This window comes from Sphaeramia orbicularis, chromosome 4, assembly GCF_902148855.1.
Source record: "Sphaeramia orbicularis chromosome 4, fSphaOr1.1, whole genome shotgun sequence".
Taxonomy (NCBI): domain Eukaryota; kingdom Metazoa; phylum Chordata; class Actinopteri; order Kurtiformes; family Apogonidae; genus Sphaeramia; species Sphaeramia orbicularis.
Window position 1 is genome coordinate 51020902 of NC_043960.1, and position 27990 is coordinate 51048891.

At 36.3% G+C, this 27990-nt stretch overlaps 1 protein-coding gene across 2 annotated transcripts; it reads left to right on the forward strand.

The window, feature by feature from the left end:
• Positions 1-337: 337 nt before the first annotated feature.
• On the forward strand, positions 338-14952 carry alkal1 (ALK and LTK ligand 1). 2 transcript variants are annotated; one of them, XM_030133196.1, is made up of 6 exons: positions 346-1038; positions 1358-1639; positions 6376-6429; positions 7070-7150; positions 10543-10616; positions 14406-14952. In XM_030133196.1, the coding sequence occupies exons 2-5, from the start codon at positions 1369-1371 to the stop codon at positions 10605-10607; spliced, it is 471 nt and encodes a 156-aa protein (XP_029989056.1). In that variant the 5' UTR covers positions 346-1038; positions 1358-1368; the 3' UTR covers positions 10608-10616; positions 14406-14952. The 2 variants fall into 2 exon arrangements, with proteins under 2 accessions (XP_029989055.1, XP_029989056.1); XM_030133195.1 differs by lacking the exon at positions 14406-14952 and having other exon boundaries at positions 338-1038; positions 6376-6428; positions 7066-7150; positions 10543-10618.
• Positions 14953-27990: the final 13038 nt, after the last annotated feature.

Here is a 27990-nt window from a genome sequence, read left to right on the forward strand (position 1 = left end):
TGAGGGTGGCTGAGGTACGTATACTATTATTGTTGGAATTCCTATTTTAAAAGTTGCGTATCTAATATGGGATTTATGCAGGCGATATCTATAGACTGCACTTCAGCAGACAAGGACATATAGACTAATGTTCAAGCACACCGATCTAGCTATGTTGAGAATGAAAACATCACTAATCTGTAAATTTAATGCATTAACTCATTATCGTGACTAATTTACATTACACTAGAAACATCCCTTACTTGATGAATGATAACACTAATGTGGCAGGATATTGCAGAATGCCATTTGTCTTAAAAGGTGCGGTAGAATTAGTATTAGTAGATTTGTGTTTGGTAGGAGTGTAACAGTTCAATGCATTGCTGCTCCTCGGAGCGCATTCTCTGCAGCGCTTAGACGGTCACAAGACTTGGACATCAGCGGCAAAAACACCGACATGCTGACAGGTCAGCGAGAAGCTTACAGGCCCACAGATTCTCCTGTCTGCATCCAACATCCAACAAGTTGCTGTGTTTGGAAAAGTACTTAGTTGCGCCGCTGCGCTGCCAGTCATTGTCTTTTTTTTTTTTTTTCCCTCTATATACATATATATATATTTGGGGTTGGGGGTTTAAAGTGTTATTGTTTTTGTTTGTTTGTTTGTTTTGTTTTGTTTTGTTTTGTTTTAATTGGCTAATTAAACTCCATTTGGAAAAGGTTATTTTATGTGACGCTGGAGAGTGTTTTTGTCTGTAAAACAACTCATCATGTTTTGGTTTGTAAAGTGGGGGCGCATGCCAAACTGAGCGAATGCCACTGGAAGAAATTGCGCCAAAGATGTCAACATTGCTTTACCACCCACTCGAAATCGATTGTATTACCTTCAAGAAGGTGGCTCCTTGTATAAATAGGGACGCATTATTTCAAGAAAGACGGTGGTGAGCACAGTCCGCTGGCTGTTCTCTCTCCTCTCGGGACCACAGACAACGCCTGGAACAATTGGGACAAGGCAACCGTTGTCCACTCCACCGGACACAAGCATCTTTATCCTCTAAACAAGTAAGTCTAAAAAGTTAGATTAACAGCATTTGTTTAACCAGAGAGTTGGAAGAAAAAACTGCTGTAAATGTATTGCATCGCACTGATGTCTGTAATGAATTCCATCTTTTACATAGATTTGTGTTGAGTATTTTAGGAGATATGGAGGGTCTCATACATCACTCATACATCTGTTGCATCTACAATATATTATATCCTGTTTATATTTCCACTTTTTGGATCTAAACATGTATACATTTGTCCTATGATGTACAGTTTACTTACAGATCATGTCATTTACATGCATGATGCTGTTATACTCATTTGCTTCTGTTTTCAGACAGTGAAGTCATGCAGGTGGAGAGGAAATGGCACATATTGTTGACACTCTTCTTTCTGCTAATCACCTCGGGCCAGTGCATGGACAACAAGGAGATCAAGCAGAAAGAGACAAGGACCCTTTTGGATCTAATCTTGCAGGTTATAAGAGACAGCCAGCAACGAGACAAAGCTGTCTCCAGACGCTGTAACAGTGGACTCTTCACTGCAGCCCAAGACATGAAGTTCTCTTCCCGTGAAAAGCCTTTCTATGTTCCTAGGCTGGATAACAGTAGACTCATAGGTAAGCTGATAAGATTTATTTTTAGGTCCTGATGATGAAAGCATAATCCTCATTTTACTGTTGGAGACAGCTGTCATTGGTCTGGTACTCCCTATTTATGAGCCTTGTTTAAGGGTACTGAGTAAGTTTGTGTGAATACTTCGTTAATTCAAGTGATGGAAAAAAGAAATCAGGTTTCCTGTCCATAAGTGGCACTTTAAACATGCCTGTGATGCAGTGCTCAGTTTCCCAGTCATCAGATCTGTAGCTCAAGATGTTATATAAAGCATCTACAGCAGGTACTGTACGCTTTACGTTTTAAGACACACACACTTGAAGTGACACACACTGTACCTTGTGTCTATCAGCACTATTTTTACCACATGACACAGACATGTTACTCCCCATTCCCAATTGTGATTGATAGATGGACAGGGCAGTTGGATAGGTACTACTGTATCAATTCATGTAGGAGGGGCATCGTCATGCCAAACTTGTGAATGACTCATTCAGTATGATTCATAGTGGAATCTTAAACATGAATGATAACCACCTCACACTTTCATAGAAACACTGTAATGTCCACGAGACCATCTCTGCAAGAAAAATGGACAAGAGAGATGGTGTTTTGGCTAATTAATTAAACTTACTGCACTGCACTTGCAATCACTGCGTTACTTTTCATTTGGGGAAGGTGAAACAATATGACGAAGCTGCAGTGCAGTACTGCACTCACTTATTGTATTTATTTATTTATTTATTTTTGCCAGACATGATTTTGATTGGATTTTCTCAATGGGACTGGTCTTAATTTTGTTTATTTTAAAGTAAAAAAGAATTGGTGTTTATTTGAAGTCTCCAACAGGCTGAAATAAAGTAATAAGTTCAGAATGGAATTTAGTTCAACTTGAACTATAACACATATATCCTCAGTTATCTGACAGTTGGAGACAGACACTAATCTCAAGATAGACTGGGATGTAGAAAAGGGATCCAGAAAATCCTTTTTTGTGCATTAACAGTTTTTACTGCTACAGCAGGCTTTTACAAAGTCTTTTGGAGTGTGGACCTTGACGGTGCTTTATTGGTATGTGCCAAGTTCACACGATGTGTTGTTTTTCTGCGATTTCAGATTCTCTTCGCCATCACTATCAATTAGATGATGTTTTTGGAGATGTTGTGCAGACATTGTGCAGCTCAAAGTCTCTGCCCCAGCTTATGCAATTGGAAAAGTACCTTTTTCAGACCACTGACTGGATGGAATTTATCTTTTGAGGATATTAAAAGCAGCATATTAGCAACTGGTGCGTGTGACACTACCAAAGATCTGTGGTCACGCAAGGATAGATGTTTTGAACAGAGAGTGAGAAAGAGGAACATCTGTAATGTGTAGCTGTCCTTGTATTCGCTGCAGCGTTTAGGTAACAGTGTAGATGGAGCAGCTCTGATTTATTACTAATCCAGTTTTATTAATTGCAGGTGCCCCTTTTAAATGTATTAGGCCAAAAGTACGCTTTAGCCCAGGGTCGTCAGTGTGACAAATATGTGCATTGTTGAGATAAATTCAGTAATGAGCAGGAAACACAAGGGCCTCAGGTCATCAAACACACTGACTGACGAAGTACAAATCTGCAGCCAGTTTTTTCATATGACTCATGCTTGATGGCCTGGTTATCTCTACATGTCCAGAAGTCTTTTTCTATTCAATACATATACAGTTGGTGCATGTTTATCTTTTTAATCAGTTGGAATAGATGTTGTGCTTGTGTGTATTGTACTTGGGGGTGCCATATGTCTGGGAGTATCTGCATCTGATTCCACTCAGTGGTAGTTCTGTCTTTCATCCTTTCCATCCATCTGGACTTGAAGCCAGAACTGAGTGGTAGGGCCCAAAATGTTCTCACTGTGAACATTTTCATATTAGAAAATGCTGATAGTTATTAAATGCAAAGTTATACTAGTATCACTTTCAAGGTTAAAGGTTGATTTTAGTACCTGAGTGAAAGACAGAAATTTTTCATTTTAGATTATTCAGAAATGCTAAATAGCAAATGGGCTTTCTGTCTTTATGGAACTTAAACTTTCCTGGTAATTTTTATTATACTTGAATGGAGCAAATGTGACACACAATAATTTCCCCCAGGATTATTAAAGTATTCTGATTCTGATAAAAGTGCATAAAAGATGAAGTAACAAGATGAAAACAATGTAAAGATTTTAGTGTGGTCATTGATATAAGGCTTATTTTGTTCAAATAAAGAAAAAGAGCACAATTGATATTGTACTCCCATGAGTACCAATTCTTATTTTGCAAGAAGAAAAGGATAATATTAGTTTCAACCTCCAGCCATACTTGCACCGTTACATGTTCAGGGGTCTGGGGGCTCATGTAACATTAACCTAGGAAGTATTTGCAAGGACTTACTCTGATGAGTACTAAACCCCCATACACTAATCTTGTTAGCCTAATGGCATCGCTACTGTGTTAAAAGACACCTACATGTGTTGTCTGTGTCACTGAGTGGAAATGGGGGACAGCTGATGACCCTACCTCCATGTTAGTGTCAGAGCCATAACATCAGAACAGAACACAGAAGAACATGAAGATGAAGGGAAACTTACTGCTCCAATATGCAAAATGATCAACAATAATGGTTCGTTTGAAAGCTGATGATTTACTCCTAATAAAATTAAGGAGAAAGCTTGCAGCCTGGTGTTGAGCAATACAATATTTTACCAAGCTGATGTGAGAGGACGTCACATCTATTCTCAAAGCAGGACACGTAGTATAGAGTAGATGCTTTAACTTGACTTACTATGTGTTTTTTACATACTACTATAGCTTAGTCAAAAAACAATAGTTATAGTCATCACATGCAACATAACTGTTGCATTATATTGTCATAATGGTAATCAGTAGCTATAATCATCTATAATTTTATATTTTGATAATTAACATAAGAATTTAGCTGTAAGGGTACAGATATGTTGGTGCCAATAGAACATTTAAAAATTTGGTACCGGAAGAAGGGGAAATAAAAAGGTCAAATCACCCACTACTACTCATTACTATGACTTTCAAGGAAAATAACAGCTCAAAAAGTTTAAAAAAAACTGCATCCAGCATACCTTGTGTTTTTTTTTACAGTTAGTTGCAGATTCACCAATCTATTACTTTGGTTTATTTTAAGTAAAAAACTGATCATTTATGGCCCTGTTGATTTAAATTCTTGGGGTCATTCATATCATATTAATGAGTTACCAGATTTTTCTTTCTCTTTTAAACTATCATTATTATCTCAACCTTGTCTGGTTCAAATCCAGTGGTGAAATTAGTCATTCTCCTTCCTCTGTGTGTTGTCTTTTTGAAAAACCTCCTCACTACATGAGTGAACAACCTCTGAGATGCAGCTACACACTAACATGGTAACTTTAGACAAAGATGCATGTCTGCCATGACAGGCCTCCTCATGTGCATATGTTCCATCAAAATAACTTCTCTTCTAACACTAGATTACAAATGCATTGATGCAGCATTCTGTGCTCAGCACCATCCAAGAACTAGCGAAATAACCCAAAGAACTTTTACCCTAATTCCTGGAAGATATTGGACAGTTCCAGACCCATCTACAGCAGTAGGACAGAGCTGAGGACGTGTGGAGACAGTTCTGCATATGTTAGACTGATATCAGCCTTTAAAATTCCAGACAGATAACCTACACTTCAGTTTTTCAAACATTAAAAAAAAAAAGAAAAAAAAAACAACACACACACACACACACACACACACACACACACACACACACACACACACACAAAATGTAGTACTTAATTTTACTCCTGCATGTTATGATGTTATGACATGATAGTTTTGGATATTCTACCCCTTTCTGAATGTTTTTGTCACATTATGACCACAAAGTAGAGCTTAAAATGAGGAATAACCATCTGGTTTCACTCAGGACCTAAGACCAGCCTGTAAATTGGAAGGAAATAATGATAAGACACTTATATGGAAGTTTTTGGCTCTATTAACCACCCCTATTGAAGACTAAGACCCTTTTAAATGATAATAATTTAGATCATTTTTATGGTGAGTAATAGGACAACTGTGTTTACTCTTAAGATGTCAATAAAGGAGATCTGTTTTGAGCTTAGGCTATAAGATGAGTTTACCTGTTTTTAACCCTTGAAGACCCTAAAGCATCTACTGATCTAAAATATTCAATACCTTCTGATCCACTAATCCTATCAATACATGTAAATAATTGAGATAAAATGCAGTTTGTCATTGTTTCAGCAACATCAAATATCTTTTTCACATGTATCCATAGTCTCTGTAGTGAACATAGAAACACTGTCATTGTCGCAGCTTTGATTCTACAGTAAAACCCACAGTTTGATCAATGACAGTGGATGGACAGACTTGTTTTTATGTTTAGTCAATGATAGATTTTGCTCAAAAAGTCATGTTTTCTTCAGTTTTCTCTGTTTTGATATCATAACCTTTGAATTTATTCTGAGCTTTAATGAACATCTACATGATCAGTAAATGAAATACAGGAAAATACCTGATTTACACTGAAAATTGCAAAGGATAATAAATGGTGATAAATGACTTGGTAATGGTTAAATACAGAGAAATTAATTTGGACATCACTACAAAAATAATCCTGGGTCTTTATGGATTAAAGAACTTTTGACTAACAACTTCCATGTTTTTGTTTTGTTTTTTGTTCTTTTTTTTTCTTTTTCAGAAATTGTTCCTAGAGATGTAAACATGAAAGGCAAATTCATTCAACATTTCACAGGTAAGAAACATCCCTTCTGCAATGTGTCAGCCATGATTGAAGCTGTCTGCTGCTGCCTTTGTTTGGTTTAGGGGTTTTTTTGTTTGTTTTTTAACAGACATTGCAAAACTGTTTTACCTGGCATACAGATTTTCCGAAAACATATTTGGCACTTTTCCCATGAAGCCTTGGGGCTACATACTGTTGTAGCTGTAGGCCTATATACAGTACGCTTAAGTCATAGAATGCTTCATGAACACTGGCACTACTGTGGGTCAGGAGACGGTTGCCTGGCTTAACTGTAGGGCAACAGCACATGGTATGAAGCTGACAGAATTAAGTTGAAGGCAATGCGAGGATAAGCGGATTATTTGTCTCAGGACCAATGAGTAGACTTCATTATTGGTGTGAAAATCTCAAAGCTTACATGTTGGTGTAGAAACTCTTAGAGGTGATTATAATTAAAGACTCAAATCTTGTATTTGTTAAGTCCAGTTGAACCTTGACTCCTTAACCATGTCTCTGAACACTTTTACTTTCTCATCCCCCATCTTGACATGTTCACTACTTGCACAGACTCAGATGTATCTGTTTGAATAAGGAGGAGAATGCTTATCCAATCTTTTTCACCTTACCTAATGACACCTTTTCTATTACGCAGGACCAGTCAAGTTCTCGTCAGAGTGCAGAACACACTTTCACAGACTGTATCACAACACAAGGGACTGCTCCAGACCAGCATGTACGTATACATATATATATATGTCTTCTTCCTGTCATTTTTCTGCTTTCTCAGCTTTGCACTATGTGACAGAGATGTGAAAGTTCAATCCTTCTAATTGTTTTAACATGGTTCAGTGGAGGATAAGTAATATTTAATCTGCGCCAAAACCTACCAACAGTTTATAGTCACTTTATTCTCAGCAAATAAAAGAAAATGTAAACCTGTGTATATTTTGAGTTAAAGGTGCAGTGTGTCAAATTTAGGAGGATATGATTGCAAAAATGGAATTTAACCCTCTGGTATCCCACCCAGAGAGGTCCTTTAACCACCAAAAGTACGTGATCTTCCCAGTCAAGTCGTAATATCAAAATGTGTTTCATTCAGTTTATTTTTAACTTTTTTAAAAATTATTTACATATGTCAATGATTAACACCAACATTGGTTAATATGCATTATTATTTTTTGTGACAGGTCACATGTTAAATGCTAAAATGTGTCAGTGTGCATTTTTTACTCACCTGGGAAAAGGGCGTTAGTGCAGTAATTTTCCATTGTTTGCAATGTGATGATTTAAGTGGCTTGGTCAGAATTTTACAAATCATGCAAAAAAGAACAACTTTTGAAATCTGACCTAAAACAAATTGGGAAAATTAATATGACATTTTATATCATGAAGTACAAAGTTTGCATAATATGCTCACCCGGATACTGGAAGGTTAATATTCATAGTTATGGTTTTATTCACCTGAAAATATGAGTTTCTGTTGCTTTTGTATGAGTGGTTTACATGTGCAGACAGAGCAGGGCTGTCTTTATGGAAGTCATTATTTTTCGTGGCCATATTTGTGCAGTAGCTCAGAACAGAATCCCTCTCTCCTTCCATTTTCAGGATATAGTGATCAGTCTGTCTATCCTGTTGTCTGTCTGCCATCATTTTGTTTCCAGACCATATCACTAAAAAGTACCACTTTTTTCATTTCTTTAGTTATTCCATCCTCCTAATTCTCATTCTTTTTTGCGACAGCAGTCTTAGAGTGTATTACTGTCACCTACTTTGTCTGAATGTGAAACAAAATTAATGTCTCCCAAATACTGGCTTTTATAAGGGACTTTTTTTTTTTTTTTTACCATCCAGAACCAGGTAGCATGTTGTAATCTGCAACGTCACCACCAGATGTCACTAAATAGTACACCCTGAACTTTTAAGGTGATTAAGACTACAATGCACCAAATTAAATAAATTAATCAAGTTCTTGCTTTATTAAAATAGTGACAAACAACTAAATCACAAAAATCAGATCAGTGCTTCCTGTTCATAGTGCAACCTGTTTAATTGTGAAATTAGTGATGCTTTATTTGATTTTAAATGGTCAAATTATGTGATTTTAACCCCATAAACTGTTGTTTTTCTGTTATTTGCTGTATATTGATTGATATTAAAGAAAAGTGATGTCAAATTATGTATTGATTTGAATTCTTACACAGAGAAAAAAAATTCTAAATTATATTTTTCATTTTTAGTATTCTTCATCATTCGGCCAATCAAATCAATCAATCAGTCAATCAATAAAATTGTATTTTTATAGTGAAAAATCAAAACAAAAGTTATGTCATGATACTTTGCATATAGAGCTGGTCGAAACCAGACTCTTAGGCCAATTTACAGAAACCCACCAGAATCCTCCAGGAGCAAACACTTGGTGACAGTAGAAGGAAAAACTTCCTTTTAACAGGCAGAAACCTGGAGCAGACCCCAACTACTGGAGGATGGTCATCTACTTTGACCAGTTGGAGTTAAAAAGAGAGGGTAAAGGAAGAGAGAGAGAGAGGGAGAGAGAGAGAGAGAGAGAGAGAGATTGGCAAAGGGGGGAAATAGGGGGAGACACATGGATGCACAGCAAACTGAACTGCAACTGTTAAAAACTAGAACAGCTGGTACGGGTATAACTACCAATAGCTACAACAAATGTTCATAACAGTTAATACTACTACTCCAAGTAGTATCAAGTATCAACTGTGGACACACCCACTACCACTGCAACAATTCATCATTCATTCTTTCATTCTGACATGCAGATTGAGGTTGAATACTCTAAACTGGATTTTAAATATGCCATCGTGGCTGTTTCTGATGATATTCTACACTTAGAATAATAATCCTGTGCAGGAGATGGTACAAAGGTCCCATTGCCTTTTACAGAGCATAGAGCTAAGATATGTCTCAGACAAAATCAATTATGAGCAAAATTAGCTGTGGAAAAATGTCTTTGATTGCTCTTGGTGATGAAATGTGTTGGGAATCTGTGCATTGGTGGGTTTTACCTGGTCTTCATTCAGAACCAAAGTGTCTGATTCTCCTCATCTCACAGTTATAAATGGCTTTGGATGGTCTTCACCTTGTAGGTGATTCTCATAACGATGTCTTAAAGATGTTTTTAATCATCTAGTATAAAATTTGCAAATGTTTCTGCTTCACTATATAATGAACATCTTGTGTTTTGTTATTATCAGATGTTATCATGCCTGTTATAAATCACTGTAATAGTTTAACCACTTTGATAAACAAATCAAAATGATCAGTGCTGAAAGCAGAAATATTTTCAGAACAATGACAGATGGTTTAATGATTATTTCCAAAGCTATGTGTCTTTTCTTCTGTCAGTCTTTTCTATCAACCTGTGACCCTTTAAGTGTATGAAGCATGGGATCCTGGACCCTGATTCTTTGAAGGAGGGGCCACTGTTCTAGAGGAGTCCACAATTATATAACTCCTTTTTGCAGACTGAAGGATCATCCCTTTATCTGAAACTTTCATATTTGGGATTTTTTTTCATAAATAACGTCAAGCAGAAATTGGACAACGAATTTCAGATGAAGTCTCCTTGTCACACGTGATTATGTGTCAAGGCAGATTTGTCTTTATTCAAGGCAGAGTTGAAGAAGAGAATGAAGACCTTATTTCTTCTTTCTCTTTTTCTTCTTTTTTTCTGCCTGAGGTCAAGGCAGATGTCAGATTAGTTTTGAGGTGTTTTTTGATTTTTGCAGGAATTAAACAGACAGAGAATTGATGGCAGCTTGCGACAGTGAGAATAGTGTGTTTGTAACGAACTGGGATAATGCACAATATATTGTTCATTTCACATGGTCATTTTGTGAACTGTCACATTAAAACATGACAGACTGTATTCTTTACATGCAGAGTTATTTTGTTAAAGGATCTGTAACTTAATCTACATACAGTACTCATTACAACACGTGGATGTCACATGTGTATTTGAATAAGGTTTGACAGATTCTGTTTTTTGTCTATGTTTATTAAACTGTTTTTTAAATTTTAAGATGTAGGTGTAAATAAAAAAAAGTAGGGCTTTCTCTATGATATTAATAACCTCTTCTTCCTTTTTTTCAGATTACAAAAGATGTGCAAGATTGCTAACACGATTAGCCATGAGTCCACTCTGCATGCAGTCATAGATATTGCATGTGAGTAAAGCTGCTTTTTTTGCTTTGCCTTCTCCGGCGGGATGTAGTTTGCGCTAGATACAATACAGACGCTTTTATTTCCTAGAAAAACTTGCTACCAGGAATTAATTCCGATCAGTTTCTGATGGAGACCTGTACAGAATTCATTTTGCAACTGTAGGGTTAGGGTGTGCATGTCTTTTACATGTTGTACAGCAGCATAACATGGACCCACTTATCAGATTTATTGTCATGTTTGTCCATCACAAGAAAGAAAACTGACCTTCACATAATCAAAAATGCATCTGTGCTACATCTGTCCAACATTTGTATTCTCTTAAATAATATTGTGTTTCTTATTCTTGGACAGACTGGAACACTTTTCACTGTTTTTTAGCAGGGGGCTGTTATGTATTTGATGTTCGGGTCAGGGTTAGGGTATGTAAGGTTCAGACTGGTTGGCTTCAGTTGATTGTGTCATTTTCATCACAGTAGAGTGAAATGGAGTACATATCTCATGTCACACAATTCTTGTTCATTTGTTGATTTGCATGGTTCCTTCTTTGTCTTTCATTGAAAATATGCACTGTGAGACATAGTTTGAGACCATTTCATCTGCTCTTGTGTGATGTCTGTTGTTTGTGAGTGAAACAAACTGCTGTCAAAACTGTCATGCATTTGTAAAAAGTCCCAAGCTGGCAGGTTATAATATAGATATTTGTTGTTGAATTAGTATAACCTGCATCTACACAGCCTGGTCAAAATAAAGTCCAACACTCAAATTTTTAGCCTTAGTCTCATAATGGCATACATTCACTGAGGCAGGTTTTGATGAGTTGATGCAATGGAACTGCCTTTATTTCTGTCTATTTTTGGACACATAACATTGTTGAATCTAAACCTGAACCAACACCAGATCATAGCACTGATCCATAGGTTTGTATTGTAGGCACTAGGCATGATGGGTAATCACTTCATCTGCCTTTCTTCTCACCCTGATGCATCCATAACTCTGGACCAGGGTCGATTTGGACTCATCAGACCACATGACCTTTATCCATTAAATACAGTCCAATCATTAATGTCTCTATCAAACTGATGGTGATTTAAGAAATGAGAAGCTATTGATCACATTACATTTAGGCTTTCCTGCACCTTATACTTCTTTCCTCTTAACTTAAACCTGTTGTCCTCATTAGTCATTGTTTTTGTGATCCAACTAGTGGCAGCAATAGTACAAAAATATTAATCAGTTTAAAACAACATGGAGTCAAACAACTGTTGAGCTGAATATGAATAAATATGGACACATGGTACAAAACCCTTTTAGATTTTTATGGTTGAAACAACATGGTTGTATTTAACAAGTATAACCTCAAGTATACAATTTCATAAAAAAACAAAACAAAACAAAAAAACACTTTATACACTGTTTCAAACTTACATAAATATGCAGCACTGAGGTGTCATGAACATTTCTTTATGAAGTAAAACATAAATCTCTTCCCATCAACAACTAAAAATATGAGTTGATTTCTACTTCCACTTTGACTAATCACTATCCCTGCTTTGTAACATAATTACCTCTGCCAAGGAATGGCAGAGGTTATGTTTCATTGGGGTTTGATTGTCTATTTTTTTGTCTTTTAGCAAGATAACTCAAAAAGTTATGGACAATTTGGATGAAATTTTCAGGAAATGTTGATGCTGGCACAAGGAACAAATGATTAAAATTTTGGTGGTGATCGGGGATGGGGGGAGGGGGGACTGATCTGCCTCGGCGGAGGTCTGCACTCTCTGAGTGCTTTTCTAGTTAACATTATTATGACCTGAATAATGCTTGAAGAATCATCGTTTTCATTGTGTCTTGTGTTTCTTCATATTTTGAAAATGCACGAGTTAGGTTTTTTGGATTTCCCACTCCATTGAGCCTCAACAACAATCTAAAGATAAAAGAATGGGGAAAAATACTTTCATAGACATTTCAAATAATTATCTATCTTCTTTTACTTTTTTTATGTGAATATCATATTTATTATTAATGTCAATGTTTATATGTCAAATCAGCATGAACAGGACATCTTACAGCTGTAGACATGATGTGTCCATATAGTTTATAAACATCAATATTTCCTTAAAGTTTAATGGCAGATTTTTCTTCCTAAGTGAGATGTGAAGAAAGTAGATGGTTAGTTGTGGTATAAAATTATTATTTACAGTCAGAGCATGAAAAATATTTTAGAAAGTTAGTGGTAGAACATTTAAAATCATTGTCATGGATAAAAAAAAAAATCTATGTTGAAATAAATTAATTTAAAAGCTTTTTTTAGGGGTGGGACCTTTCTGTGTGGAGTTTGCATGTTCTCCCCGTGTCTGCGTGGGTTCTCTCTGGGTACTCTGGCTTCCTCCCACCATCCAAAGACGTGCACTGATAGGTTAATTGGTTAATCTAAACTGTCCATAGGTGTGAATGCGAGAGTGATTGTTTGTCTCTATATGTCAGCCCTGCGATGAACTGGCGACATGTCCAGGGTGTACCCTGCCTTCGCCCATTAGTAGCTGGGATAGGCTCCAAGCAACCCCCGTGACCCTAGTGAGGATAAAGCGGGTTCAGATGATGAATGAATGAATAAAAGCTTTTTTGAAGCAAAGATAACAATTTAAACCAAACTAACCAATGCAATGATATGCAATGCAATACTATTTTCCATTTGTGTATGAGTTAGGCAATTATGCTATGAGGCTAACGATTAATACTTTCAAGAAGGTTGATCATTAAATCTGAAGAAATACATTTTTGCTTATAAAGTGTGCGGAACTAGTTTTTTAAAATTTCAAAGAACAAACATTTAATGCTAAGAATTAAATAGAAAACTAGTGTGTTGACCCGTGGGCATCCATAGGCTCTAGATGCTGTTGTGTACTGCATTTGTCCAGTAGTCACCGCTAAAGTGTTCTGGGTATAGCAATGCGATTGTAAGGCTATTGTATTCCAAAATTACAAATATTTCCCAAAATATTCGTCCTATCAACATGTTGTTTTTGCTAGTCTGTTCCTTGACCAAAAATACACAAGTATGACAAACTGCAGCAGTCAGCTCTGTACGGATTTTGTGTGAATCCTCAGACACACATACACGCACGCACTCGCACAGAGGCCACTTGGCTTTTATAATATAGATGAGACAAATTCAGGAAGATGGATGGATGCCTTCTCTATTGTAAGTCCAAATAGTAATCCCTACACCTAAATAAAGACTAAGATTACATTTGGATGTAGTCATAGTTATCCTGCTATTAAGTTGATCTTTGTTGACTGCAGGTCTGAATCTGTCAGTCCTAAATCCACCATGTGCTCTCAGCTCAGTCTGTGAGCCGGTGAGTGACAACTGCTGGAAAAGTTCATCTCCACATGTGGCCATTTTTAGCACATTCTTACGTGGTATAGTAATTCTGGTGATTATAAAAATGAAGAGTTCTGACACATCCTCAGGTATTCAGTATCTCAAGTGAATCAGATAATGAGGATCCTGTGCGCGCTCATCTGAGAAGTCTGACAAATGTATATCCCATTTGATGGCATAAGTGATTCATTATTAAGTGATCGTGGTCATCTCTGAACAGTCTTGACCATAACACTGAGGACAACCAGTAATGGGAGGGCGAGTAATGGCTGTCTTTAAAAGTTGACAACATGGCTTCATCCAAAAGGGTCATGATGTCAGTGTGTCCTCGTCAGTACCCAACAGAAGGTTGCAAAATATGCAGAAACCAGAAACGTTAATAGTGATTTTCCTTTTTTCATTCCAGGTACCAAAATAATGGAAGAGGGATCAATGTGTTGCCAAGGAAGTGCCTTCAAATCCACAGCAGTTATATGAACATTGTTGTGTTTCTAGTGTTTCTATTTTGTTGTGCTTCTTGTCATTACTGAAAATGCTGATGGACATTGTTGGTCATTTCTGAATGGATTTTGATTTTTTATTTTTATTTACCTGTATGTACCATATATTTTTGAGAAACATTAATTTAATATTAAATCCACCTATTTATTGAAAGGGTATGTATATAATATTTCACAGTCATTTAAAATCAATTATTTTGGTTATAAAAGTTATATCTAATGGAGAGGAATATTTTCTTTTTTTCAGTCCCTCTTTATGTACCCCTCCTCCACTACTATGTTAATATTATATTAAACTGTCCTGCCTTCGGTGTGGAAGATGTCACACTCCATCATTGTCTTCATTACATTTTATTTGGCACTTGAGTGATTCCTGAAAATGAGAACATATGGAATGAAAACGGTGGTGAAAACCTACCGCAGTATTGAAATAATAAAGAATATTGAAGCACAGCTTGTGTATGTTTTTTTCTGTTATTGAAGATGAAGGGAAAAGAGACAATGATCTAAATTGGATTCAGAGCTGCTGAGGCAAGAGGTGTGACTGCAAATAGAACTCAAGAGACCGGACTGGGTCAAACATGAACTGAGGCCTTGTAGACCTTGACGCCCCAGCTATCATCGACATTCTGCACAACCAAAGAAGAAAAAGGAAAAAAAAAAGGGGCTGGATGCAAGAAGACCTGGCTCCCATTGATGTAAACTACAAATACAGTCTCTCTCTCTCTCTCTCTCTCTCTCTCTCTCTCTCCGTATGTGTGTGTGTATATATATATATATATATATATATATATATATATATATATATATATATATATATATATATATATATATATATATATTTCCAAGTGTTATTCTAGTCTTCATGTGTCTTCATGTGAGCGCTGTGGTGGTCCATCTGTAAACTAAAGCTCCATTAATAAGATTTTAGGCAGAATAAAAAGCTTAGATGTTGGGCAGCATGACACATACAGTAACAATAGAGTATCACAGCAAACATGAGTAAAAAAATAAGTACAGCACAAGAGCAAACATTATACACTATACATTAGAAATTAGAAGCATTAAAAGATCTGGGTAGAATTTTCAGCCCACTCATTTGGCAAGTCGGACTTTCAGAGATTTTAGTTATTGAGTAAAATGTGTGTTTTTTTCCTGACCACTGGACTGCAGTTTCAGTTAATAGCTTACACAAACAAGATCTTAAAATGACTTTAAAATACTTTATGTTTATCCATAAGACAGTGTTTCACCTTAGTTGACTCCTGACCCTCCACTGATAGCTCTGACCCTTCAAGCTTCTGCAAATCTGACCCTTTTGTCCAAATGTTGCTGCTTTTCCTCAGGTGTTGTTAGTTCAGTTCGGCATGTCTTGGTTCTGTTTGATCCATCTGCATTCCGTTTCCATCTGGTTGTCATAGCAATGTATAGTAAACTATTGTGATGCCGTCTGCAGCTACAAGTGAGGCAAGGGAGGAAGGGTAGTAAAACTTCTGTCTGTCTATCTATCTATCTATCTATCAAAAAACAATAACTTTTAACATGCCAAATGTAAGGTCAATTGATCAAGATAGAGCTGACTTTAAAGCGTCCTCCAGTGTTTATACATTGACACATTGTTTATTCTGGATGAACCAATCTGTGATCCGTATGATGTTACATTGCATTTATTATTGGTTTAACTTATTTGGAACCTCAGCAAAGATGCTACTCGAAATAGTATCCAGTGATACGTGGCATCTGTTCTCACACAGTGGAAACAACAAAAAAGTTTTATCAAGTGGACATGATCCAAGTAAATATGCTGGAAAAGCAGAACTGAGTCACTCCCCTGTCTCCAAAGAGCTGATATGGTAATGGCCCAAAACACAAACTCTTCAATCCGCTTCGAAATGGCACTTCGAAAACCAGAAGGGACCATCATGGCTCCTTTGACAGTCTATAATTTTAATGCTAACTTGTTACACTGGGAGTATGCATTTCTCTTGGATTTCTGTCTCAGATGTTTCTGTTCCAGTTTTCAACACCTTCTCGATGCTCTTCCCTCTGGCCCAGCCTCCCTCCTTTAGCAGGTGTTGCTGAATTCCCTCTCTCTCCAGCTGAAAATGTATTGCAAAATTTCTGGCAGAACTTTCAGCTTGTCTCTAGCAATCACACACTCAATCATAGCTATCAGAGATCCTGGACTCTTGGACTCTTAACAGGATGTTGAGCAACTTCAAGTTCAAATACACTTTGGATAAGATCAGCACAAGCTTATCATACTCCTTGAGTAATCACATGTGGAATGCATATTGAAGGTTTGGGGTTCTCTATAGAGATTTTCTAAATGGCGTTACATTTTAATCTTAAGTGGATAATCATTACTTAATTTCACTCTTGGAAATATTTTGTGTCTTTTTGAAAGCTCAACAAATTGCTTTGGCAATAATAGCTAAAGAATAATATCTGTTTCAAGCACACTAGTTCCTGGTAATAGTTGTACAATGACTAAAGTGTGCCTGGTATTAGAGATGTCAAGCCTGAAACCACATTTAACATGATGAAAATGAAAAGTGACATGATGAACACAATGTCAAGCTTGTCTTCTCTGATGTTTATTTCATTAATGGTCTTTTTAGAGTGTTCACAAAGACTCTGTTTAAAAAAAAGAGCAAACAAAATCTTTGAGAAAATTAAAACCATCACAAAAGTGGGTGTCATGGTGGTCAGATCCATATCATGTACCTTTTAAGGGATGGAGGCATCAGCACTGTTATCTTAATAAATTCTACTTAATCATTGTGTATTTCAACAGGGACTTGAAATGATCATTGCTTACAGAAAAGAATGCTATAAGTCCTGACCAAACAAACAGGATCCAACATTCTCCCTCTTCTTGTCATGTTGTATAATCTTGTACTGAGATACGAGCCTGGGGAATAGATACGATGATTGTCTAACGTTTTTTATTTGAGTAGTGAAATAAATACTGAGCCATTCACATAGGGATGCTGATAGAATATGTTCTGAAGAAAACATAAGCTAAGCCAAAGATTACAACAGCTCAGTTCTCACGCCAACATGTCTCTAAAGACTCAGCGGGAACAGTTTGTTAGATTGGATCATGCATTATTCAACAAAATTTGGCTTGTTGTGAGCCTATTAACATCATCCACAGAAGCCTTTTAGTTCATAAGGTTGTGGACTGGGCTGGAATAAAGTGTGTCCTTCTGGTTGGAGGCTGGGTGTAGTTTGGAAATGTGTCTGTCAAGTCCATGCAGTGTCTCCAACGTAATGACATGGCTGCAAAATGGGTGATTTGTTGTTTCTCATCAACAAATCACCACTTTACAATATTGGATATGGGTACCCTTTTTATACTTAAGCTATTAACCCTGTAACCCCTGAGACATTATTTCGGGTAAACGGGCTGCTATGAATGTGCATCTGTTTCAGTGTCATTGAAGCTGCTGTGAGTATGTGCTTGTGTTCCTTTTCTTCAGTGGTTTTGCTTTACTGTATGTTTTAGGATCAAAATAGGGTGGAATAACAGAGAAAAACAAAGAGAGGAATTGAAGTTTGACAGGTTTTTTCATGGTCATCAGATATGACCCATTTAAACGTTTAGAAGCTCTGTAGTGAATGTAGAAACACCGTCATCTTCTACAACATTGATTCACCAGTAAAACCCATGGAGTTAGATCAATGACAGATGGAGATACTTGGTTTTATGTTCTGTTTATGATATATTTTCCAAAAAAAGTAACTTTTTTTTAAAAAATTTTCTCAGTTTTGATACAATAATCTCTGAGTTTACTCTGAGCTTTTATGAACATCTAAATGATCAGTAAATTACATATAAGAAAAGACCAGATTTTCACTGAAAAATGCAAAATGCAGAGGATGATATTATAATAAGTGGTGATAAATCACTTGGGAAAGACAAGTGAAGACAGCTGCTGGTGAAGAAGACAAAGGACTGGTTACAACTTGTGAGATCAGGGGATAAATGGTACAGCAATGTTGACAAAAGGTCTGTGTCAAAGTGTTCATAAGTTATTTAATAATATCTTTAAGCTTTTATGAATCTTATGTAAGGCCTCATTGCAAAGTTTTACAAATACAGAAAAGAGAAATGGCAAAATGTTAAGACATGGCTGAAGTGTCCTCACAATCATTTGGAACATTCAGTGGAACAGGGGGATGTTCACTTGTGCAGCTATAAAAGGAATAGGCAGCTAAAAATATGGCCTGCTCCTCCTGAGGATGCGGCGGGGATCCCTTTTCCTGCGGCGGGCAGGGCCAGGGACACCAGATCCTAATCTGAGGAGGATATCACTTATCTGGAGACAAACAGCAGAGATTAGGAGAGGTGACAGAAGATGCACCAGGGACAGTATGTGGGAGGGTTCTAACACAATTACACACAAACACCAAATCCCTCCTCTGGTACCTCTGAGAAATGCTACTGCAATAAATAGTAAACAGAGACCAAAGCCAGGCCATTTCCTTCCTGTCAGATGGTGCCCTACTGTGCTGCAGATGAGAAGCAGCTTCATTTCGTAACGATGACTTGACCACCTCAAACTTTCATGTCAGACTGCTCAGTACAATCCTGTGTCTTTGTCTTCTGTACAATGGAGATAGAACCATCATTCTTTCAGTAGCACTTACAGATAATTCCATCCAACCAAATACATTCATTACTCTGGCTGTCTTTATGTGGCTTTAAAACCTTGAACACATTTGTAAGTTGATTGGCCCATTGGCACTTACTAAAACACATACTGACTGTTCAGAGACAATTGTGACGAGCATAAAATCTAAAACCTATACATGGTCCCTGGTGACGTACATTTCAAACACCCCCCACCACCCATCCATTCACACCAGAATTTTGTAGCAAACATAAACACTTTAATCCAATTTCTTAGACCCCAGGGCCTTGGTTAAGCAAACTGCCTTATTTATAGTTATCGCTGTAGCCTTGATGGCTGTAAAATTGTCGTAAAAGGACTCATTGATTCACACTGTGTCTCATGATTAATTCATGGCTCTTCCTGTGTCTTCTGAAGAATGCATAAATCCCTCCATGAGTCACCAATAATATACATTCAGATAATGCAGCCTCGATTAGTAATTCGACAGTTGAAACATGAATGAATTGTCATCATTGTGGTGAGATTTTCTGTACAATTTACATTTTACCAAGAAGACCAATATGAAGCATATGAGGAACATGATTTAATGAAGAGAGCAGCTTCCATCACACTTACATTTGATGACACGATGGAGTGCACGTTGACTGAAAACCTGCACTTCTGCACACTCTCATCCATGTTGCACATCACATGTGGATGCATAGTGCGATGCCACTACTCTGTCTGTGTTCCAGCTGCAGCATCTTTGATCCCATGTGCTGGAGGTGCTGGCACAGGTCTTCATGCCACCCACTCTGAAGCCCCACACTGAGCAGGCTCTGACGCCTGCCGTGGCTAATACTAAACACAGTGATTAACTGCAAGGCATCGTTCAGCTCAGTCTGTTTGTTCAGCTTCATGTAAGTGACAGATTCAAGAGTTGATTCACAGTTTGCTTCAAATCTATTTTCTTTATTTAGAAAAATGTGTAAGAATTACATAAACGTTAACCCTTTAAGCGCCAAAGTTATAATATTGCGACAAGCCACATAACTGAATGAAACAGATAGAAAAAACAAACAAATAAACTCCAGGTTAATAAATAATGCCTCAAATACATAATTCACCTATGAAAATGATCTACATTAACTCAAAAAGACCCAAACATCCACCACCAACCAACAATATCTACTGATGTGAACTGTTTAATACCTGTTGATCCACTAATCCTATCAATCCATGTAAATAATTGGTGTAAAATGCAGTTTGTCATCTTTTCATTGTCACCAGATATGACCCATTTAGACGTCCAGGGGCTCCGTAGTGAACATAGAACAATCATCAACTTCTGCTACATTGATTCACCCATAAAACCCATGGAGTTGGATCAGTGACAGTGGATGGACACACTTATTTATGTTCAGTTAATGACACATTTTGTTGAAAAGTCCCTTTTTTCAGTTTCCTCTATTCTGGTATATATGATCTCTGAATTTACTTTGGGCTTTTATGAACATCTATATGATCAGTGAATTAAATATAAGAAAATACCAGATTTTCACTGAAAAATTCAAAATGCACAGGATAATAATATAATAAATGGTAATGAATCATTTGGGAGAAAAAAAATCATTTGGAAGTTGTGACAAAAATAGCTGTGGGTCTTCAAGGGTTAAGTGCATTTCTTCATTCATTATCTGAACCGCTTTGTCCTCACTAGGGTCGTGGGGGTCACTAGAGCCTATCCCAGCTATTTATGGGCGAAGGCGGGGTACACCCTGGACATGTCGGCAGTTTATCACAGGGCTGACTACATCGCATTTCTATTAAAAGACATTTTAGCCACTGGTTTCAAGCCTGTATATGAACATGATGACTGGATTCTGAATTCATTCGAAAAATATTATCACATAAACAAGAGTATACAGACCTGATCAAAATCTTAAGACCAGTTGAAAAATAGCTAGAATTTACCGTTTGCACATTTGGATCTTAATGAGGTTTTAAGTAGAGCTACAATATACAAAAGCAAGAAGGGGGAGTGAGACAAAAAGCACTTTGAAAAAGTCATTTATTGAAAACAACAAGTAAACTGAAATAGGCTGTTTATCAGCTGATCAAAAGTTTAAGACCTCAGGCTATAAAACCCAAAATCTGCTCAAAATTCTCATTTTCTGTCGGGCATTCACACGGTCATGCCCTCCTGATGGCTAAAGTTAAGAAGCTTTCTCTTCTTGAACGTGGTCGGATCGTCGAGCTGCATAAGCAAGGCCTCTCGCAGCGTGTCATTGCTGCTGAGGTTGGACGCAGTAAGACAGTCATTCTAAATTTTTTGACAGATCCTGAGCATTATGGAACAAAAAAGTCAAGTGGTAGACCCAAAAAAATTACACCTGCGCTGAGCCAGAGAATCCCATTGACTGTCCGTCAAGACACAGGGACAGGGACAAGACCCAAATTAAGGCCCTTACTGGTGCCGACTGCAGCGCAATAACCATCAGACGGCATCTGCAGGAAAAGGTTTTCAAAAAACAAAAAACGAATTCAAAGACCTCGTCTCCTACAACGCCACAAAACTGCCCGTTTAGACTTTGCCAGGGAGCATCAAACATGGGACACTGAAAGGTGGAAAAAAGTTTTATTCTCTGATGAGAAAAAATTGAACCTTGACGGTCCAGATGGCTTCCAACGTTACTGGCATGACAAGGAGATCCCACCTGAGATGTTTTCTACCGGCACAGTGGAGGGGGGTCCATCATGATCTGGGGTGCTTTTTCATTCAGTGAAACACTGGAGCTTCAGGTGGTGCAGGGTCGTCAAACGGCGGCTGGTTACGTGCAGATGTTGCAGCGGGTATCCCTCATGACTGAGGGCCCTCGTCTGTGTGGTAACAGCTGGGCTTTTCAACAGGACAACGCTGCAGTTCACAATGCTCGCTTGACGAAGGACTTCTTCAGGGAGAATAACATCACTCTTTTGGACCATCCCGCATGTTCCCCTGATTTAAATCCCATAGAGAACATTTGGGGATGGATGGATGGCAAGGGAAGTTTATAAAAATGGCCATCAGTTCCAGACAGTTGATGCCCTTCGTGAAGCCATCTTCACCACTTTGAGCAATGTTCCCACCAGCCTCCTGAAAACACTTGCATCAAGCATGCCCAAACGAATTTTTGAAGTGATTAACAAGAACGGTGGAGCTACTCATTACTGAGTCCTACTGAGAAAATTTTTTGTTCTGGTTTGGAGAGTTTTTTGTAATTTTTTGAGCAATGGTCTTAAACTTTTGATCAGCTGATAAACAGCCTATTTCAGTTTACTTGTTTTCAATAAATTACTTTTTCAAAGTGCTTTTTGTCTCACTCCCCCTTCTTGCTTTTGTATATTGTAGCTCTACTTAAAACCTCATTAAGATCCAAATGTGCAAAAGGTAAATTCTAGCTATTTTTCAACTGGTCTTAAGATTTTAATCAGGTCTGTATTGTCCCATTTACACTTTGATACCTTAACAGCTTTCAAACACATCTTCACTACACATGGCCTACTGAAGTTCAACTCCACACAACTGTGACTGCCAGTACTGTCAGCTTTAAGACCGCCTTTTAAATGAACCTCCAACTTCTTTCAGGTCATTTGTTGCTGTACAGCTGCAGTTCCCACACTGAGGGCTGAGACCCAAAATAGGCTGTGGAAACAGTTCTACTGGGTTGGCTCATAACATACTAAAATACACAAAAATGCAGACAATATGAGAATTAATTTGACTAATTCCAGGAGTGAATTGGTATATTTCTTATGTTTAGTGAAATACTTTATTTCCACTACAATTATTCATTTATTTATTTAATCATGTAGGTCAATTCTCATTCACAATGGTGACCTGGCCAAGAGGCAGCAGAACACGTAGATAAAACAGAAAAAAACACAAAACAAAGAAACACACTACAGAGTCACATAACAAGCCATAATAGTGTTAAAAGACAATAGTATTTACAGTATTTACAGTGATATATTTTTAAAAGGAGTAACAGTGAGAATATAATAACAGATAATGCAGTTTTAGATTTGACACTTTTAGTCACACTTGGAAGTTCTACATACACTCTGATATTTTATCATTATAATACTGCATGTATTATAATCTGCTGAATTGTATACAAATTGTCTAAAAATGCCACTTTGAAAAAGTACATCAAAATTCTCCTGCATTTCTTTTTTGGTAACTTTAACAGTAATAAATTCTAACAAAAAACAATATCTCAAGCATAATCTTTGCAGAAGGAACAAATCCTACATTTGCTTTTGAGTTTAAATTTTTAGCTGAAAATATTTTCACTGAAGTAGCATTTTTCATTTGTATGTGTTGCTATTTAGATGTTGAGTGTAATGAAGTGTTAAATAGTGTCTAATTTAAAGAGTACGCTTTTCTTTTCCTCACTGTTGTGGCAGTGGAAGCATTAGTAAAGAGAAAAAAAATTCTATAATATGGCAGTTCACAATGAATTTTTGCATCAAATTAGTGTGATGGGTTTTTACTACCATACTATCATACAGTGGACAGTGTGTACACTGCAATCACTTGCTTCAGTTGACTGGCATTAAATGAAATAAAGTGCACAGGTTAAAAATTCAAATATACTTCCTCATAACAACATGTTGTGTTAACATAGTCTAACCACTGTGACTAAACAGCTGAGGTATCAAATCCTTTTACTTCCTGTAACACATGAGGGATCCGTCCAAAGTTAAACCTAATCAGGGCAGTTGACAAGCAATTTAGTACGAGGTTCAAAATAATAAAGACAAAATGATCTAATTCAACATCTTCAAACACATAGGATTTAAAACATAGACAATAAAGCATCATAAGACATTGTAACATTTGTACCTAAATGTAAAATAAGGCAATTTGATATTTGGTTCCGAACTCAAATTACAAGTGATTAGAAGTGTGGTCATAAAAATATTCATTTTAACATTTTCATTTTCCATTGTATTTTATCAAAATATCTTGTTAAATCTATCTATCTTACATCTAAAATCTATCTTATATCTTGTTAAATTAATTTCTATTATCAGGGAATTTGTTAATTATTTTACTGAACATTTGGAAACCATGACTTATACGGTGCCTATAGAAAGCATTCAATCCCTTGGACGGTTTACACTTTTATTGCTTTGATAAATGTAATTGTGGTTGATATAATTTGGCTATTTTACATTAAAATAGCAATAATAATAATAATAATAAAAAATAAAAAAAAAATAAAAAAAAAAACTCCTTATGTAAAATTAATTTGTACAAAGTGATTTCAAGAGTCTGGTCTTGAACAGCTCTAAATGTGAAGTGTAATGAGATAACCTTTGTTATGATTTGGTGTTATGTAAATATATTTTGATTTGATTTCAATAAAAAATATACACTACCGGTCAAAAGTTTTAGAACACCCCAGTTTTTCCAGTTTTGTATTGAAATTCAAGCAGTTCAAGTCCAATGAACAGCTTGAAATGGTACAAAGGTAAGTGGTGAACTGCCAGAGGAAAAAAAAAAAAGGTAAGGTTAAACAAAACTGAAAAATAATGTACATTTCAGAATTATACAAAAAGGTGAACAAGAAATGGGTTAACAACTTAACGCAGTTCTGCAGCAATGGAGGTTGATCAAGCCTCGAAAGTTGGTGCTACCAATTCCTACAGGTGTCCCAGCGTTTCTGAATTACTTACAACCCCCTCTGTCTGCATAAAAGTAGTGTTGGAACACACTTTGGTACCATAGCGTTGTGAGCATTCTTTGAACAGTATTGTACTGCAGAAAGTAGTGTGTTACTATAAAAATGGCGAGGAAAAGTCAATTAATAGAAGAGAGACAGACCATCATAACACTTAAAAATGTAGGTCTTTCCTACAGAGAAACTGCCTAGAAAGTCAAGGTGTCAGTAAGTACAGTTTCCGTCACCGTCCAAAGGCACTCAGAAACTGGGGGAAATGCTGACAGGAAGAGGTCTGGCAGACCCAAAGCCACAACAGAATCAGAAGACAAGTTTCTGAGAGTCAACAGCTTGTATGATAAGTGACTCACAGGACAACAGCTTCAAGCACAGCTCAGTAGTGGTCGTAGTAAGCAAGTCTCAGTTTCAACTGTGAAGAGAAGACTTCCAGTTGCAGGTTTGATGGGTCGAGTTGCAGCAAGAAAGCCATTGCCGAGACTTCAGAATAAGAAAAAGAGGCTTGGCTGGGCCATGAAACACTGCCAGTGGACTACTGAAGACTGGAAGAAGGTGTTATGGACTGATTTTACTTTGCATATTTTGCTTCACCTGCCCTGTATACATTTTTCAAAAATTATTGTATAAGGTTTTCACAGCAAAACAGCTTTAAATATATAAATAAATAAATAAATAAATAAATAAATAAATATATATATATACACACACATATATACACACACACACACATATATATATATATATATATATATATATATATATATACACATACATACATACATATATATATATATACAGGGTGGGGAAGCAAAATTTACAATATTTTGAGGCAGGGATTGAAAGACAGTGTATGACCAGTTCGTTTATTGAAAGTCATGAGAATTTATTTGCCACAAGAAAATTGACATAATAGAAAATGTTTTTATTCTGTGTCCTCCTTCTTTCTCAATAACTGCCTTCACACGCTTCCTGAAACTTGCGCAAGTGTTCCTCAAATATTCGGGTGACAACTTCTCCCATTCTTTAATAGTATCTTCCAGACTTTCTTGTCATAGTTTTGCTCATAGTCATTCTCTTCTTTACATTATAAACAGTCTTTATGGACACTCCAACTATTTTTGAAATCTCCTTTGGTGTGATGAGTGCATTCAGCAAATCACACACTCTTTGACGTTTGCTTTCCTGATTACTCATATGGGCAAAAGTTTCTGAAAAGGTATGGATAATAGTGTTAGGTATGATTATGACATCAATATATGTGGTTTCAAAACAATTGACGTAGTGTCTGCTGAGAAAAAACAACTAAATGTTCATTGTAAATTTTGCTTCCCCACCCTGTATATATATAATGTTGATTCTTTAAAATCTGCATGTCAGCTTTCTTTGTAAAAGTTACAAATGTGATTATATTGCCATCAGAATCTTTGATAGTTGAATTAGACATACACCTGGACAATCTTTATCATAAAATGTGGGTTGGTGAAAAACATTTTTTATTTTTGACAAAATAACCTGTTTTGATAGTGACTATGTGGTAGTGACCATAATTTTTTAGATTGAAAGGTTATAATATTGTAACTTAATTGTTTTAGCTAAATTTTAACATAATCTATGTTTGAAATTAATAACAAAAATTAGACCCAATACCTACCTGCTTGGCATTCACCATCAAGGTTTGGAGTGGTGGGTAAAATCAGCCCAAGCATGTGACAGGCTCAGAACAGAACAGATTCTCATTTACAATGTACACTGTTTTACTTATTTATTCACCTGTTTTATGATTTGTGTATGGCACTTTGGCCAGCTGTAGAATTTTTAAAGTGCTTTATAAATAAAGGTGGGGTGGTATGGTATGGTACAATAACGACCTGCCCAAGAGGTAGCACACCAATAGCCATATGTTACAGTTGTGACTGTTTTGAGCTATTTCTTAACAAAACTCAGGACTGCTAGGATAAATATGTCTACTAATCACAGATTTGAGAAGATGTCCATACATAAAAACATAACATTTAACAATAAAAACCAAAACATTTATTTTTTTGTGGAAATGGTTTGGTGGCAACAGTCTTAAAAAAAAAAAAAAAAAAACATTGTGATTTTCAGACTTTAAAATCAGTCCTACTTCTATACTTACCATGTGGTCATTAGAGAGAGGTCCGTCTTTACTATTGGTGAGTATTTGGTGTATGTGGCTGAAAACAGACTCCCCCTATGGACTCTAACTCATCTTGTTTCAGTAGTGACATGAAAACACGGGACAGCTTTTTTGACATATATTTCCTGAATTCAGAAAAAAAAAAACACAAAATCAATTTTAATATTTCAACTTCCCTTTAAAATAAATAAAAAACAAATACATAAAAACACTTTTGAAAAATGTAAAAAAAAAAAATCATTTAAATAATATTTTCATCCATTGAAATTTAGGTGCTAGATGTCAGGACAGCCACCTCCCACTACAAAATCACATATAAAGTAGGAAATTTTTATATTTAATTTAAAGCTATCTGAACTAATGCTTTTGGACTGACTAGATCATAAGGTTACATAAATAAACATCGAGGGTCTGAATATTTAATTGTTTTTTAAAATGTGTTTAGTATGGGACAACAATTTGAACCAGTTCGGTAGAATGGCCCATACAGGCTTGAAGTTATTTTGTGGAGCTGGCAGAACTTCGTGGACTTCATACGTTATTTTTTTCTTTCTTAGTTTTTCTTTGCTGTTTTTGGTTTTAAATTGGAAATAAAAAATAAACAAACAAACATGACAAATCTGTGTCCAGGTGTGTAAGCCTGAGGGGGAATTTTTATTTTACATTCTACATTTTTCATTAATTGACATTGCTTTGTATATTGCTATTTACATTTCTGATCTTTTTCATTGTAATATGACGTTGTTTGTCAATACTCTGTCATTGTTGTTGTTTTTTGTTTGTTTATTTGTTTGAGTTTCCTTTTGTTTATGTGTTGTTGTTTTTCTGTCCACATTGTCTTGTTAACTATCACCAATAAAAAAAAAAAAAAAAAAAAAAAAAAAAAAAAAAAAAAAAAAATTGACATTGCTTTGTAGAAATGTGTTTAATTTGTTTGTACTCTACCTGATTACAACAGGACAATGTACAGATTAAAAGGCCACTG